This window comes from Salmo trutta, chromosome 14 (assembly GCF_901001165.1).
Source record: "Salmo trutta chromosome 14, fSalTru1.1, whole genome shotgun sequence".
NCBI lineage: Eukaryota > Metazoa > Chordata > Actinopteri > Salmoniformes > Salmonidae > Salmo > Salmo trutta.
This window is the reverse complement of record NC_042970.1, coordinates 84,964,049-84,980,491: the sequence shown is the minus strand read 5'-3', so window position 1 is coordinate 84,980,491 and position 16,443 is coordinate 84,964,049. Positions and strand designations below refer to the sequence as shown.

At 40.9% G+C, this 16,443-nt stretch overlaps 2 protein-coding genes across 3 annotated transcripts in view; both read right to left on the bottom strand.

The window, feature by feature from the left end:
• Positions 1-6,440, bottom strand: part of LOC115147751 (CD97 antigen) — a 132,367-nt gene extending 125,927 nt beyond the window's left edge. The window contains exon 1 of the mRNA XM_029690045.1: positions 6,101-6,440. Coding sequence (XP_029545905.1) covers positions 6,101-6,131 — 31 coding nt within the window. The 5' untranslated portion in view covers positions 6,132-6,440. The remainder of the gene's footprint in view (positions 1-6,100) is intronic.
• LOC115147752 (CD97 antigen-like) overlaps positions 1-16,443 on the bottom strand; it is a 101,129-nt gene that overhangs the window by 39,917 nt on the left and 44,769 nt on the right. For both annotated transcript variants that reach the window (XR_003866490.1, XR_003866489.1), the window contains 2 exons: positions 16,048-16,284; positions 14,305-14,433 (listed from right to left, as the gene is read on the bottom strand). The gene's annotated coding sequence lies outside the window, so the exon portion shown is untranslated. The remainder of the gene's footprint in view (positions 1-14,304; positions 14,434-16,047; positions 16,285-16,443) is intronic.

Sequence of the window (16,443 nt, the reverse complement as noted above, 5' to 3'; positions counted from 1 at the left end):
CAGATTTACTATAAGAAAAATGTTATTACCTTTGCTGTCTTCGTCAGAATGCACTCCCAGGACTTCTACTTCAATAACAAATGTTGGTTTGGTTCAAAATAATCCATAGTTATTTCCAAATAGCGCCGTTTTGTTCGTGCGTTCAAGACACTATCCGAATGGTAAAGAAGGGTGACGAGCACGACGCATTTCGTGACAAAAATTTCTAAATATTCCATTACCGTACTTCGAAGCATGTCAACCGCTGTTTAAAATCAATTTTTATGCAATTTTTCTCGTAAAAAAAACGATAATATTCCGACCGGGAATCTGCGTTTAGGTAAAAAGACGAAAGAAAATAAAGCATGGGGTCAACTCGTGCACGCGCCTAAGCCCATTGTCCTCTGATCGGCCACTTGCCAAAGGCGATAATGTGTTTCAGCCTGGGGCTGCCTCGATATCATTCAGCTTTTTCCCGGGTTCTGAGAGCCTATGGGAGCCGTAGGAAGTGTCACGTTACAGCAAAGATCCTCAGTCTTCAATAAAAAGAGCCAAGATGAACAAGAACTTGTCAGACAGGCCACTTCCTGTTCAGAATCTTCTCAGGTTTTTGCCTGCAATATGAGTTCTGTTATACTCACAGACACCATTCAAACCGTTTTAGAAACTTTAGGGTGTTTTCTATCCCAAGCCAATAATTATATGCATATTCTAGTTTCTGGGCAGTAGTAATAACCAGATTAAATCGGGTACGTTTTTTTATCCGGCTGTGTAAATACTGCCCCCTACCCCCAACAGGTTAATTGTTTTCAAATTTGGCACCCTTGATATTTCACCTGCTGTTGATAGGGTGTACCAGGGGTGGGACGCTTGCACACACACACACACACACACACACACACACACACACACACACACACACACACACACACGCCAGCAAAAACACACACAAACACACACACACGGAGAGTGAGGGTCTTTCTAAAGTTATATAGACTACCTCCCTTCATCAACAGACACTGTGTCAGAGTTCATCCCTCTCCCTCCCTCCTCTCTCTCTCTCTTTCTTTCTCTCATTCTAAATGTTGAACTGTCTGTCCATCCGTCCGTTCGTCCGTCCGTCTGTCTGTCTCTCCTTTTTCATCTCTCTTGACCTCCTTTCTCTCTCCCTCTCTGCCACCCTCTCTGAGACGTGGATGTAGATTAAGGCAGCTCCCTGCACCTCTCTGATTCATAGGTGTTGAGTTAAACACGGAAGACACATTTCTGTTGAATACATTCAGTTGTACAACTGACGCTTAGAAAAAAAGGTGCTATCTTCAACCTAAAAGGGTTCTTCGACTGTCCCCATAGGATAACCGTTTGTTATTGTTGTTTGGTCAGGACGTGGCAGGGGGTGTTTGTTTTATGTGGTTCGGGGTGTGTTGGGCTATGTATTATGTAAGATGGGTGTTTGTTTAGATTGTTCCGGGGTTTTTGGTCTATGGTCTATGTTAGTGTATTTCTATGTTCTGTCTAGTCTATCTATTTCTATGTTTAGTTGATTGATTTGGCCTTCAATTGGAGGCAGCTGTTTCTCGTTGCCTCTGATTGAAGGTCCTATATAGAGGGGTGTGTCTTGTCATGGGTTTTGGTGAGAAGTTGTTTCTTGTTTAGCTGTGTGCCTGACAATACTGTTATCGTCGTTATTTTTGCATACGTGTGTTTTGTTTCGGTTTTCCTTCTTTCTGCCAATTAAAAAGAATATGAGTATACACATTCCCGCTGCGTTTTGGTCCAATCCTTACTACGACGAGCGTTACAATCACTTTAATTATAAGGCCAAGTCCTTCCAGATTGCAGTTCCTAGGGCTTCCACTAGATGTCAACAGTCTTTAGAAAGAGTTTCATGCTGTTTTTTTGAAAAATGAACCAGAAATTTTTGTTTTTCTAGGTGGCTCCCATTTTGGCTGTAGTATTTCCAAGCGCTTGGAAGAGTGCACGTTCTTTGATATTTCTCTCCGGTAAAGATAATAACGATTCTCCGTCTTAAATTGTATCATTTATTTACGTATTAGAGTACCTAAGGTATGATTATGAATGTTGTTTGACTTGTTTGGAAAAGTTTATTAGTAACGTTTGGGATTAATTTTTCATGCATTTTGATTGAGGGAAACTGGGTGGATTATTGACTGAAGCGCGCCAGCTAAACTGAGTTTTTATGGATATAAAGAAGGACATTATTGAACAAAAGGACCATTTGTGATGTAACTGGGACCTTTTGGAGTGCCAACAGAAGAAGATCATCATAGGTAAGGCATTTTTTGTATCGCTATTTCTGACTTTCGTGTCCTACCTGCCTGGTTGAAATAGGTTTTTCATGTGTTTGTATGCGGGGTGCTGTCCTCAGATAATCTCATGGTTTGCTTTCGCCGTAAAGCCTTTGAAATCTGACACCGCGGGTGGATTAACAAGAAGTTAAGCTTTATTTTGATATATTACACATGTGATTTTTGTCACGTCCTGACCAGCAGAGGGAGTAGTTGTTTAGTATTTGGTCAGGACGTGGCAGAAGATTTGTGTTGTATGTGCTTTTCTAGAATTTCTGTTTCTGTGTTAGTCTGTGTGGCTCCTGATCAGGAACAGCTGGTCATCGTTGTTCCTGATTGGGAGTCATATATTAGGTGTGTGTTTTTCTCTTGGGGTTGTGGGTTGTTTTATTTCGCACTGCTGTAAGTAATTATATAGCCTGTGAAACTGTCACTTATCATTCATGTTTATTTGTTTTTCCGTGTTCGTCATATTTAATAAGAATGATGTGGAGCACGCGACCCGCTGCGTATTGGTCAGACAGTGATTTCTCCTTATCTTCAGAAGATGAAGATTGTGACAATTTTATGAAAGTTAAATATTTATAATACTGTAGTTTGAATTTCGCGCTCTGCAATTTCACCGGATGTTTGCTACCGTCCCACCTGCCCATAAGATTAATAAATTAGCAAAAAAAAAAAAAAAAAACTTTTAGCCTTGTCATTATGGGGTATTGTGTGTAGATTGACAAGGGGGTACAAATTATTCAATCAATTTTAGAATTAGGCTGTAATAAAACAAATGATGGAAAAAGTCAAGGGGTCTGAATACTTTCTGAATGCACTACAGTAGAGGTCGACCGATTAATCGGAATGACCGATTATTTCGGTCCGATTTCAAGTTTTCATGACAATCGGTAATCGGTATTTTTGGCCACCGATTTGCCGATATTTAAAAAATATATATATTATTATTATTATTATTTATTTTTTTACACCTTTATTTAACTAGGCAAGTCAGATTAAGAACACATTCTTCTTTTCAATGACGGCCTAGGAACGGGGGTTAACTGCCTTGTTCAGGGGGGATTCGGCGATTCGTTTTTGCAAACTTCTGGTTACTAGTCCAATGCTCTAACCACCTGCCTTACATTGCACTCCACGAGGAGCCTGTATGACAGGCTGACTACCTGTTACGCGACGGCAGCAAGAAGCCAAGGTAAGTTGCTAGCTAGCATTAAACTTATCTTATAAAAGACGATCAATCTTAACATAATCACTAGTTAACTACACATGGTTGATGATATTACTAGTTTATCTAACGTGTCCTGCGTTGCATATAATCGATGCGGTGCCTGTTAATTTCTCATCGAATCACAGCCTACTTCGACAAACGGGGGATGATTTAACAAGCGCATTTGCGAAAAAAGCCCTGTTGTTGCACCAATGTACCTAACCATAAACATCAATGCCTTTCTTTAAAATCAAAACACAAGTATATATTTTTAAACATGCATATTTAGTTAATATTGCCTGCTAACATGAAATTGTGTCACTGCTCTTGCGTTCATTGCACGCAGAGTCAGGGTATATGCAACAGTTTGGGCCGCCTGGCTCGTTGCGAACTAGTTTTCCAGAATTTTACGTAATTATGACATACCATTGAAGGTTGTGCAATGTAACAGGAATATTTAGACTTAGGGATGCCACCCGTTAGATAAAATACAGAACGGTTCCGTATTTCACTGAAAGAAAAAACGTTTTCTTTTTGAGACGATAGTTTCCGGATTCGACCATACTAATGACCTAAGGCTCGTATTTCTGTGTGTTTATTATATTATAATTAAGTCTATGATTTGATAGAGCAGTCTGACTGAGCGGTGGTAGGTAGCAGCAGGCTCGTAAGCATTCATTCAAACAGCACTTTCGTGCGTTTTGCCAGCAGCTCTTCGCAATGCATTGTGCTCTTTATGACTTCAAGCCTATCAACTCCCAAGATTAGGCTGGTGTAACCGATGTGAAATGGCTAGCTAGTTAGCGGGTGCGCGCTAATAGCGTTTCAAACGTCACTCGCTCTGAGACTTGGAGTAGTTGTTCCCCTTGCTCTACATGGGTAACGCTGCTTCAAGGGTGGCTGTTGTCGATGTGTTCCTGGTTCGAGCCCAGGTAGGAGCGAGGGACGGAAGCTATACTGTTACACTGGCAATACTAAAGTGCCTATAAGAACATCCAATAGTCAAAGGTATATGAAATACAAATCGTATAGAGAGAAATAGTCTTATAATTCCTATAATAACTACAACCTAAAACGTTTTACTTGGGAATATTGAAGACTCATGTTAAAAGGAACCACCAGCTTTCATATGTTCCCATGTTCTGAGCAAGGCACTTAAACGTTAGCTTTCTTACATGGCACATATTGCACTTTTACTTTCTTCTCCAACACATTGTTTTTGCATTATTTAAACCAAATTGAACATGTTTCATTATTTATTTGAGGCTAAATTGATTTTATTTATGTATTATATTAAGTTAAAATAAGTGTTCATTCAGTATTGTTGTAATTGTCATTATTACAAATAAATGAAAAAAAAAATCCTAATCGGTCGACCTCTACACTACAGTATACACACTGAAGTACACACTACACAGAATACACACTACAGTATACACACTAAAACTGTCTATACACACTAAAACTGTCTATACACACTAAAACTGTCAAGAAACTACACTGAAGAAGAAAGAAACGCAACATGTAAAGTGTTGGTCCCATGTTTCATGAAATAAAATAAAATATCCAAGAAATTTTCCATATGGACAAAAAGATTTTGTCTCTCAAATTTTGTGCACAAATTTGTTTACATCCTTGTTAGTGAGCGTTTCTCCTTTGCCATAATAATCTATCTACCTGACAGGTGTGGCATATGAAGAATCTGATTAAACAGCATGATCATTACACAGGTGCACCTTGTGCTGGGGACAATAAAAGGCCACTCTAAAAGGTGCAGTTTTGTCACACAACACAATGCCACAGATTTCTCAAGTTTTGAGGGAGTGCGCAATTGGCATGCTGACTTTATGAATGTCCACAGAGCTATTGCCAGATAATTTAATGTTAATTTCTCTACTATAAGCCTCCAACATAGTTTTATAGAATTTGATGATGTCTGATGTCAACATTGTGAACACAGTACCCCATGGTGGTGGTGGGGTTATGGTATGGGCAGTCATAAGCCCGGGATGACGAACGCAATTGCATTTTATTGATGGCAACTTGAATACACAGAGGTACCGTGATGAGATCCTGAGGCCTATTGTCGTGCCATTCATCCGCCGCCATCACCTCATGTTTCAGCATGATAATGCACTGCCCCATGTTGCAAGGAACTATACTGAAAATGTCCCAGTTCTTCCATGGCCTGCATACTCACCAGACATGTCACTCATTGAGCATGTTTGGGATGCTCTGGATTGTGTTTGTTCAGTACATAATTGTAGATAGTCTTGTAGTTTACACATGTCTTAGATAGGGTTGTAAAATTCACACTACACCCATGGTTGGTTCATGGTTGGTAAATGGTTGGAATATTCTGTAACAATTCAAGTTTAACTGACAATGAATTATGAAATAACACCTTTCTATTTGTCAACACACACAGACACACGCACACACACACACACACACACACACACACACACACACACACACACACACACACACACACACACACACACACACACACACACACACACACACACACACACACACACACACGTACGCACAAACACACAGATAGTCAGGTTCCAAAGATATACAAGGTTAGACTCACCCAGAATAAGTAGAAGAGTTCTGGTCCCCATCTCAAAGACAGACTGGTATTATATCCACACCAGACAACTAGTAGGATCCTAATAAAACTAGTCCCACAAGAAGAATCAGTCTGAGATTAAATCTGCTTTACAGTTGAATTCAGATTGAAGAAAATCCCAGTTTAACAAGGTTTTTATTCTGTATGGTCCACGGTGATAACATGAACAGAAGAAAAATAAATAAAATATTCCCTCTCTTTTGGCGAGACAACTCTCAGTGTGAGCCACATGGAGTTAGAAAACAACTATAATGCTCTCCTCTCCTCTCCCTCTTTCTGTTAGAGAACGCCTCCTCTCTAGTTTCACACTCTTCTCCTTTCTCTCTGTTTCACCCTTATCTCTCTCTCTCTCCTTGTTCTCTTTTTCTGTTTCAACTCTTCTTCTCTCCTCCCCCCTCTCTGTTTTTCACCTTATCTCTCTCTCTTTCCTTCCTCTCCCTCTCTTTCTCTCTCTCTCTCTTATTTCACACTCTCCCTCTATCTGTTTCACACTACCCCTCTCTGTTTTTCACCTTATCTCTCTCTCTCCCTCTCTCTCTCCTTCTCTCACTCTTTCTAATTCACCCCTTTCTCTCTTCTTCTTCTTCTTATCTTTCTCTCCCTCTTTCTTCTTCCTTTTCATCTCTCCTTCCCCCTCTCTTTCTCTCATCATCTCTCCTTCCCCCTCTCTTTCTCTCATCATCTCTCCTTCCCTCTCTTTCTCTCATCATCTCTCCTTCCCCCTCTCTCTCTCATCATCTCTCCTTCACTCTCTCTTTCTCTCATCATCTCTCCTTCCCCCTCTCTCTCTCTCATCATCTCTCCTTCCCCCTCTCTTTCTCTCATCATCTCTCCTTCCCCCTCTCTTTCTCTCCACATCTTCTGATTAGTGTATATTATTCTCTTCACATACCACTTGTCTCTTTCTAGTTCCCTCTCTTATTCTTGACATGGGAATTAGGTTTACTCATTCACTGCTCAGTTCTCTCTCTCTCTCTCTCTCTCTCAGACTTCTCTGAATAGTCTATATAGAGCACCAATAGTCAAAAGTAGTTCACTGTAGGGAATAGGGTGCATTTGGGACACATACAATATATAAATTACTGATAGCCATGGGATATAGGCCTACTGGTAATACTAAGCCTGTTATTGGTCCAGAATGTATTCTTTCTGATGTCACAGTGTAAAGTGTTCAAACAAGAGGGAACCAATCAACAAAAGCATGTGGGATTGTTACTATTCTACTGATCTACATGTTGCTGCCAATACAGGGATCTACTGTATAGAAAGTGAAGTAGGACAGAAGACATTAGAGAAGGGATATACTGTATAGAAAGTGAAGTAGGACAGAAGTCATTAGAGAAGGGATATACTGTATAGAAAGTGAAGTAGGACAGAAGTCATTAGAGAAGGGATCTACTGTATAGAAAGTGAAGTAGGACAGAAGACATTAGAGAAGGGATATACTGTATAGAAAGTGAAGTAGGACAGAAGTCATTAGAGAAGGGATCTACTGTATAGAAAGTGAAGTAGGACAGAAGACATTAGAGAAGGGATCTACTGTATAGAAAGTGAAGTAGGACAGAAGACATTAGAGAAGGGATCTACTGTATAGAAAGTGAAGTAGGACAGAAGTCATTAGAGAAGGGATCTACTGTATAGAAAGTGAAGTAGGACAGATACATTAGAGAAGGGATCTACTGTATAGAAAGTGAAGTAGGACAGAAGTCATTAGAGAAGGGATCTACTGTATAGAAAGTGAAGTAGGACAGAAGTCATTAGAGAAGGGATCTACTGTATAGAAAGTGAAGTAGGACAGAAGACATTAGAGAAGGGATCTACTGTATAGAAAGTGAAGTAGGACAGATGACATTAGAGAAGGGATCTACTGTATAGAAAGTGAAGTAGGTCAGAAGTCATTAGAGAAGGGATCTACTGTATAGAAAGCATACAACATTGAATGTAGACATTGTTTAGATTATTTTAAGACTCTACTTTATCTCCATGGTTAAGCTGAGACCAAGGTCTAGGTTGGAACCTTAAAGGGGCAGCCTGGGATCCAAAAAGCAACAAACCGGTCATCCCACCACTTGTTGTGGTTAACAGCTGAGGGATGGGACTGGAGGAATTTAACCACTCTCAAAATCACAGACGGAGCTCTGGATGCAAGGACTGAACATCCATGAGATCAACATGATAGTTTTAACCATGTTTTAAACCTTTACATCATGTACAAACAATGGAGTAAAACAAGCTTATATTTGGGGTTCTGATGGGGAACGACAGTTGACCTGTTCACAAGACAGTTTTAAGTAAATATTCTTCAATGTTCTGATGGGGAACGACAGTTGACCTGGTCACAAGACAGTTTTAAGTAAATTTTCTACAATGTTCTGATGGAGAACGACAGTTGACCTGGTCACAAGACAGTTTTAAGTAAATATTCTTCAATGTTCTGATGGGGAACGACAGTTGACCTGGTCACAAGACAGTTTTAAGTTATATTCTTCAATGTTCTGATGGGGACCGACAGTTGACCTGGTCACAAGACAGTTTTAAGTAAATATTCTTCAATGTTCTGATGGGGAACGACATTTGACCTGGTCACAAGGCAGTTTTAAGTTATATTCTTCAAGAACCAAGGGCTATAATTCACTAATTTAAAAGTAAAAAAACTGGATGTACCAATCCTGGATGGCCCCTTTAAGTTAGGTTTTGGTTTGGCTAAGCTGATCCTAGATCTGTGCCTAAGGACAACCTCTCCAATGACTGAACTGTACAGTAATTTACTGTATTCTGATCCTAGATCTGTGCCTAAGGACAACCTCTCCAATGACTGAACTGTACAGTAATTTACTGTATTCTGATCCTAGATCTGTGCCTAAGGACAACCTCTACAATGACTGAACTGTACAGTAATTTACTGTATTCTGATCCTAGATCTGTGCCTAAGGACAACCTCTACAATGACTGAACTGTACAGTCATTTACTGTATTCTGATCCTAGATCTGTGCCTAAGGACCAATAACATGGCTGAACTGTACAGTCATTTTCTGTGTTCTGATCCTAGATTTGTTCCTAAGGACCACTAACATGGTGAACTGTACAGTACATTTACTGTATTGTGATCCTAGATCTGTGCCTAAGGACGTCTAACATTGTTGAACTGTACAGTAATTTACTGTATTTTGATCCTAGATGTGAGCCTAAGGACCACTAACATGGCAGAACTGTACAGTAATTTACTGTATTTTGATCCTAGATGTGAGCCTAAGGACCTCTACAATGGCAGAACTGTACAGTACATTGTTACTACTTTATTCCTAAACCTATACAACTATTGAAACAACTTTAACCCAACACCTAGCAACCTCATCAAGCTGTTCAGATCTCTTGGCGTAACGGCTAATGTGTTAGGTTAACAGTTGCTGGACCCAGGTTTAAGTCCAGGTCAGGATTGCTACACTATATTTTGTTGGCCAGTGATAAACGAACCAATGGTTTTAAGATGGAGCCATGAGTGACAATCCCTGTTGGAGAATCTGGATTTCCTGTTTATTCCCTTCTGATTCTGGGAAAACTTCCAACTGGGATTTCTAAAAAACCTGTTGATAAATGCTGTTTTTGATAGAAGCAGTGCAAATGTTGACAACACATCTTATATTATCTCATTATATACATAGAGGTGGCCATGGTAACACTTGATAATAACTATCATCAATAAACCTTTTAACGATTTATAAACTCTTAACAACTATATTGTAAACATTTATCAACATTTATAAGAATGTATAAGCATTACCAGCCTTCCAATTCCATAAGAATGTACAACATTTATAATAATTTATTATAATACATTTAAGCCTACTAGAAAGTGTGCCCTCAGGCCTGGAGGGAAGCAAAAGTCTTTCCGCTTATTAAGAATAGTAAAGCCCCCTTCAAAAGGCCGACCAATCAGCCTGTTACCAACCCTTTGTTAACTTTTGAAAAAAATGGTGTTTGACCAGATACAATGCGTTTTTACAGTAAACAAATTGACAACAGACTTTCAGCACGCTTACAGGGAAGAACATTCAATAAGCACAGCACTTACACAAATGACTGATGATTGGCTGAGAGAAATTGATGATAGAAAGATTGTAGGGGCTGTTTTGTTAGACTTCAGTGTGGCTTTTGACATTATTGATCATAGTCTGTTGTTGGAAAAACATAAGTGTTATGGCTTTACACCCCCTGCTATATTGTGGATAAAGAGTTACCTGTCTAACAGAACACAGAGGGTGTTCTTTAATGGAAGCCTCTAGAACATAATCCAGGTAGAATCAGGAATTCTAGGCCCCTTACTTTTTAAAATGTTTACTAATGACATCAAATCAAATGTTATTTGTCACACAATACAACAGGTGTAGTAGACCTTACAGTGAAATGCTTACTTACAAGACCTAACCAACAATGCTGTTTAAACATTTTTTATAAAAAAATACCTAACAAAAATATGAATAAGAAATAAAAGTAATAAATAATTAAAGAGCAGCAGTGAAATAACAATAGCAAGGCTATATACAGGGGGCACCGGTATAGACTCAATGTGCGGGGGCACCGGTTAGTCGAGGTAATTGAGGGAGGTAAATTAAAGTGACTATTCATAGATTAGAACAAAGAGTAGTAGCAGTGTAAAAGGGGGGGGGGCAATGCAAATAGTCTGGGTAGCCATTTGATTAGATGTTCAGTAGTCTTACGGCTTGGGGAAGAAGCTGTTTAGAAGCCTCTTGGACCCAGACTTGGTGCTCCGGTACCACTTGCCGTGCGGTAGCAGAGAGAACAGTCCATGACTAGGGTGGCTGGAGTCTTTGACAATTTTTAGGGCCTTCCTCTGACACCGCCTGGTATAGAGGTCCTGGATGGCAGGAAGCTTGGTCCCAGTAATGTACTGGGCCGTACTCACTCCCCTCTGTAGTGCCTTGTGGTCGGAGGCCGAGCAGTTGACATACTTTTGAGTAAAGCCAGTGTGTCTATGCATGAGGATGACTCAACACTATATATGTCAGCTACTACAGTGACTGAAATGACTGCAACACTTAACAAAGAGTTGCAGTTAGTTACAAAATGTGTGGCAAGGAAAATCCCTTCTAAGTACACAGAGAGCTAACACTAATAATATGTGTGTCAAACCTTCCTGGCTCAAAGTGGAGGAGAGATTGACTTCCTCAATACTTGTATTTATGAGATGAATGGATATTTTGAAAGCACCGAGCCATCTGTTTGAACTACTGGCACAAAGCTCGTACACCCATGCATACCCCACAAGACATGCCACCAGAGGTCTCTTCACTGTCCCCAAGTCCAGAACAGACAATTGGAGGCGCACAGTACTACATAGAGCCATGACTACATGGAACTCTATTCCACATCAAGTAACTAATGCAAACAGTAAAATTAGATTTAAAAAACAGATAAAAATAAAACTTATGGAAGAGCGAAACTGTGAAGCAACACAAACATAAGCACACACACGCATACACACAATAACATACGCACTATACACACACGTGCACATGGATTTTGTGTTGTAGATATGTGGTAGTGGAGTAGGGGCCTGAGGGCAACACTTAGTGTGTTGTGAAATCTGTTGTGAATGTTTTGTAATGTTTTTAAACTGCTTTAATGTTGCTGGACCACAGGAAGTGTAGCTGCTGCCTTGGCTGGAACTAATGGGGATCCTTAATAAATACCAGTACAACACATCACAATACACACCACAACACAACACATACAAATGAAAACTGCCACATCCTTATCATGCTCATAGTAGATCCAAGTTGTTGCCATGGGTAACCATGTTTACCATCAGATACCAACTAACTAAGATACAAACGAAGACATGAAACAGAGAGGAAGTTGAGGTGGAGATTAAAACACCCAGAAACCCACAGCACACCAGTGATGAAATGTTACCATTGTAACCATCCTAGTACGCATCCCAAATGACACCCTATTATATAGTGCTCTATGGGCCCTGGTATAATGTAGTGCACTATATAGGGAATAGGGCCCTGGTCTAATGTAGTGCACTATATAGGGAATAGGGTGTCATTTGGGCCTTAACACTAGAAAGAGGAAGCTGCCAGTGGCATAACCGTATCTACAGCAACAGAGGAAAGTCCCTACTGTAATATAAGCACCACACTCAGATCAGTTTATATAGTCCCTTACTGATCATCATTATCCAGGCTTACACAGTACAACTGAACCTAGACCTGTCCTTATGGGGCGGTTTGCACAACAGTAACCTCTGTTTGAGGAAGTAGCATGGGGATCAGTGAGGGTAGTGAACTCTCTAACAGTCTAGTTCAGGGGGTCAAACTCATTTTGCCAAGTGGGCTGCATTAGGTCTTCAACCTGGTCCGGAGGACCTCACTTAAAATGTAATATATTTCCTCGACATCCTTTTTTCTGAGATATCCATCGCTGTTTGACTGTCTAAATATAAGACACCTGTACCATGTCAGATATAGAATTGTATACCATTTCTATACATCTTTCTATACATCACAATTTCTATACACTTTCTATATATCACAATAGAGTGTAATATAACAAAAACGTTTAAAATAGAAACACTGGATTTTTGGCATAAAAAATTATAAAAAAGTTGATTAATTATGAAATTATGAAAATTATTAAGAAACATTCCACCCTTGAGGCCACTAGTCTCTCCTTTCTTCTGAAGTGTACACTCGTTCACTACTTCAAATCTAAAAGCATTTGATTGGTGGAGGCATGCTAGTGTGAGTTCAGTGAAGGAAAGTGAACAAGTGTACTCTTCACGAGAAAGGAGAGATTATTGGGATGCACCCCGAGTCTTAGTTCTGCCGCATGCAAGACGATGTGGTGGGGTCACAGTTCAAACTGGTTTAGGGTACGGGGTCACGTTCAAGCCGGACTACAATGCAGTTGTTGCATTGCTTCAAGCAATGGCTGCGTGCTACGTCGCTGTATTTGTATTTGTTTTTATTCTGTATCCCCATTAGTTCCTGTCAAGTCAGCAGCTACTCTTCCTCTTCCAGCAAAATTAAGGCAATTTTAAAAACATTACAAAATATTAATAACAGATTTCACAGCATATTAAGTGTGTGCCCTCAGGCCTCTTGCTCTTTCTTCTACCACTTATCTACAACACATGTTATCTTGTGTTTATATGCATTTGTCTATGTTTGTGTTGCTTCACAGTCCCCGCTGTTCCATAAGGTGTATTTTTTTAATCTAATTTTAATATTGGCATCAGTTACTTGATGTGGAATAGAGTTCCATGTAGTCATGGCTCTATGTAGTACTGTGCTCCTCCCACAGTCTGTTCTGGACTTACAGCTCAGTCAGGCATCAGATTGCTGCTATGTAATGTGATGGGTACAGCTGTGAGTTCAGGCAGATGACTGGATTGGAATGCGGCCAAAAGATAGGGGTCATGGGGTTAGAGGTCAGGAATCGGGGGTTAGAGGTCAGAGGTCAGGGCTAGCATGGCCTCAGCCGTCTCATCTGTGCCAGGTGCAGTGCTGTTACCGTGGTTACTAAACCCTGACAGACAGGTGTATCGACCAGGTGTGTTTGTGCACATGCCCAGAGGGTCGTGCACCGAGGGAACCCACACACACTCATCCTCATCTGTAGTTGACACACACACACACAAGCTAAGCTGAGACCCACGCATCACACACACACACACACACACACACACACACACACACACACACACACACACACACACACACACATACACATACACACACACACACACACACACACACACACACACACACACACACACACACACACACACACACACCCCCGAGCCTCTCACACGGCTGTTGCTATTTCTTCTACATGAATACATCAATACATATAATCACATTGACACAACTTACATAGAATAATATCATGGTATTTGTACAGTAGGTGATAACGGGGCATTCATAGCTGTTGCTACACTAGAGAGAGAGAGAGAGAGAGAGAGAGAGAGAGAGAGAGAGAGAGAGAGAGAGAGAGAGAGAGAGAGAGAGAGAGATTCACTCTGTTTTGTCCTCAATCATACAAAAAATATAGACAGTATGAAGTGATGTTTCCAGCAGAAGCAGTCAATCATTCAAGAGAAGACACACACATAATGGTACCCTCCTGTTGGATTAACCTTCACAGTGTCCAGCATAAGCAGAGAATCTGAAACCAGGTTCGCATTGGCAGTTGAAGCTCCCGATGGTGTTGAGGCAAATGGCGTTACTGGTACAAACACGTAGTTCCCCCTGGCACTCATTGAGGTCTGTAGAGAGATGGAAACATGGTGACAGAGCAGTGAATCCCTAACCTGTCCTCCAGTGATTCCCTAATCTCTCCTCCAGTGATTCCCTAACCTGTCCTCCAGTGATTCCCTAACCTCTCCTCCATTGATTCCCTAACCTGTCCTCCAGTGATTCCCTAATCTCTCCTCCAGTGATTCCCTAACCTGTCCTCCAGTGATTCCCTAACCTCTCCCTCCATTGATTCCTTAACCTCTCCTCCAGGACCTCAAGACAGTGTGTATTCCACAACTAACGCAGCTAATTTAACATAATTTATATAGAATAATATCATTATCACACCATCCCCACCTACACATAAAAATAAAATCATTATCCACCCCCCCCCCCACCTACACATAGAATAATATCATGATCACCCCCCTCCCCAGCTACACATAGAATAATATCATTATCACCCCCCCCCCACCTACACATAGAATAATATCATGATCACCCCCCTCCCCAGCTACACATAGAATAATATCATTATAACCCCCCTCCCCACCTACACATAGAATAATATCAAGATCACTCCCCTCCCCACCTACACATAGAATAATATCATTATCACCCCCCTCCCCACCTACACATAGAATAATATCATTATCACCCCCCTCCCCACCTACACATAGAATAATATCATTATCACCCCCCTCCCCACCTACACATAGAATAATATCATTATCCACCCCCCTCCCCACCTACACATAGAATAATATCATTATCCACCCCCCTCCACACCTACACATAGAATAATATCATTATCACCCCCTCCCCACCTACACATAGAATAATATTATTATCACCCCCCCTCCCCACCTACACATAGAATAATATCATTATCCACCCCCCTCCCCACCTACAAATAGAATAATATCATTATCCACCCCCCTCCCCACCTACACATAGAATAATATCATTATCCACCCCCCTCCCCACCTACACATAGAATAATATCATTTTCACCCCCCTCCCCACCTACACATAGAATAATATCATTATCCACCCCCCTCCCCACCTACAAATAGAATAATATCATTATCCACCCCCCTCCCCACCTACACATAGAATAATATCATTATCCACCCCCCTCCCCACCTACACATAGAATAATATCATTATCACCCCCCTCCCCACCTACACATAGAATAATATCATTATCACCCCCTCCCCACCTACACATAGAATAACATAATTATCACCCCCCCTCCCCACCTACACATAGAATAATATCATTATCACCCCCCTCCCCACCTACACATAGAATAATATCATTATCCACCCCCCTCCCCACCTACACATAGAATAACATAATTATCACCCCCCTCCCCACCTACACATAGAATAACATAATTATCACCCCCCTCCCCACCTACACATAGAGTAAGTTGATGATTATTAACATTCTCTATAAACTCTCAACATTGTACAGATAAGAGGACTCTGAACAAGTAACGGTTTGTTCCCTCGACATGTAACATTCACACACACACACACACACACACACACACACACACACACACACACACACACACACACACACACACACACACACACACGCACACGCACACACACACACACATTTGAATACTCACCCTTAGAATCCCCATTGGGAGGGGTGAAGTTGACAGTCATTGTGGATATGAACCCAGGTTGACACTGACAGTAGAAGCTCCCCTGTGTGTTGTAACGTGTGGTATTACTTCCACAGGGTGGGGTACTGTCCCACTCTTTACACTCATCTATATCAACACACAGTGTTCTTGTTTTGGCTATGAAGCCCAGGCCGCAATCTCTGGCCTCTAGGTTCCCCAGTAAACTGAAATGAATACCTGTGAGTAGAGGGAAGGGGGGAGAGAGAGAGAGAGATAGAGAGAGAGAGAGAGAGAGAGAGAGAGAGAGAGAGACGAGAATTGACGAGAATTGACGAGAATTGACAGAGAAAGGTCTTGAGCAGGTGGGATCCTGCATTTTTCAGCATGTTCTTAAAA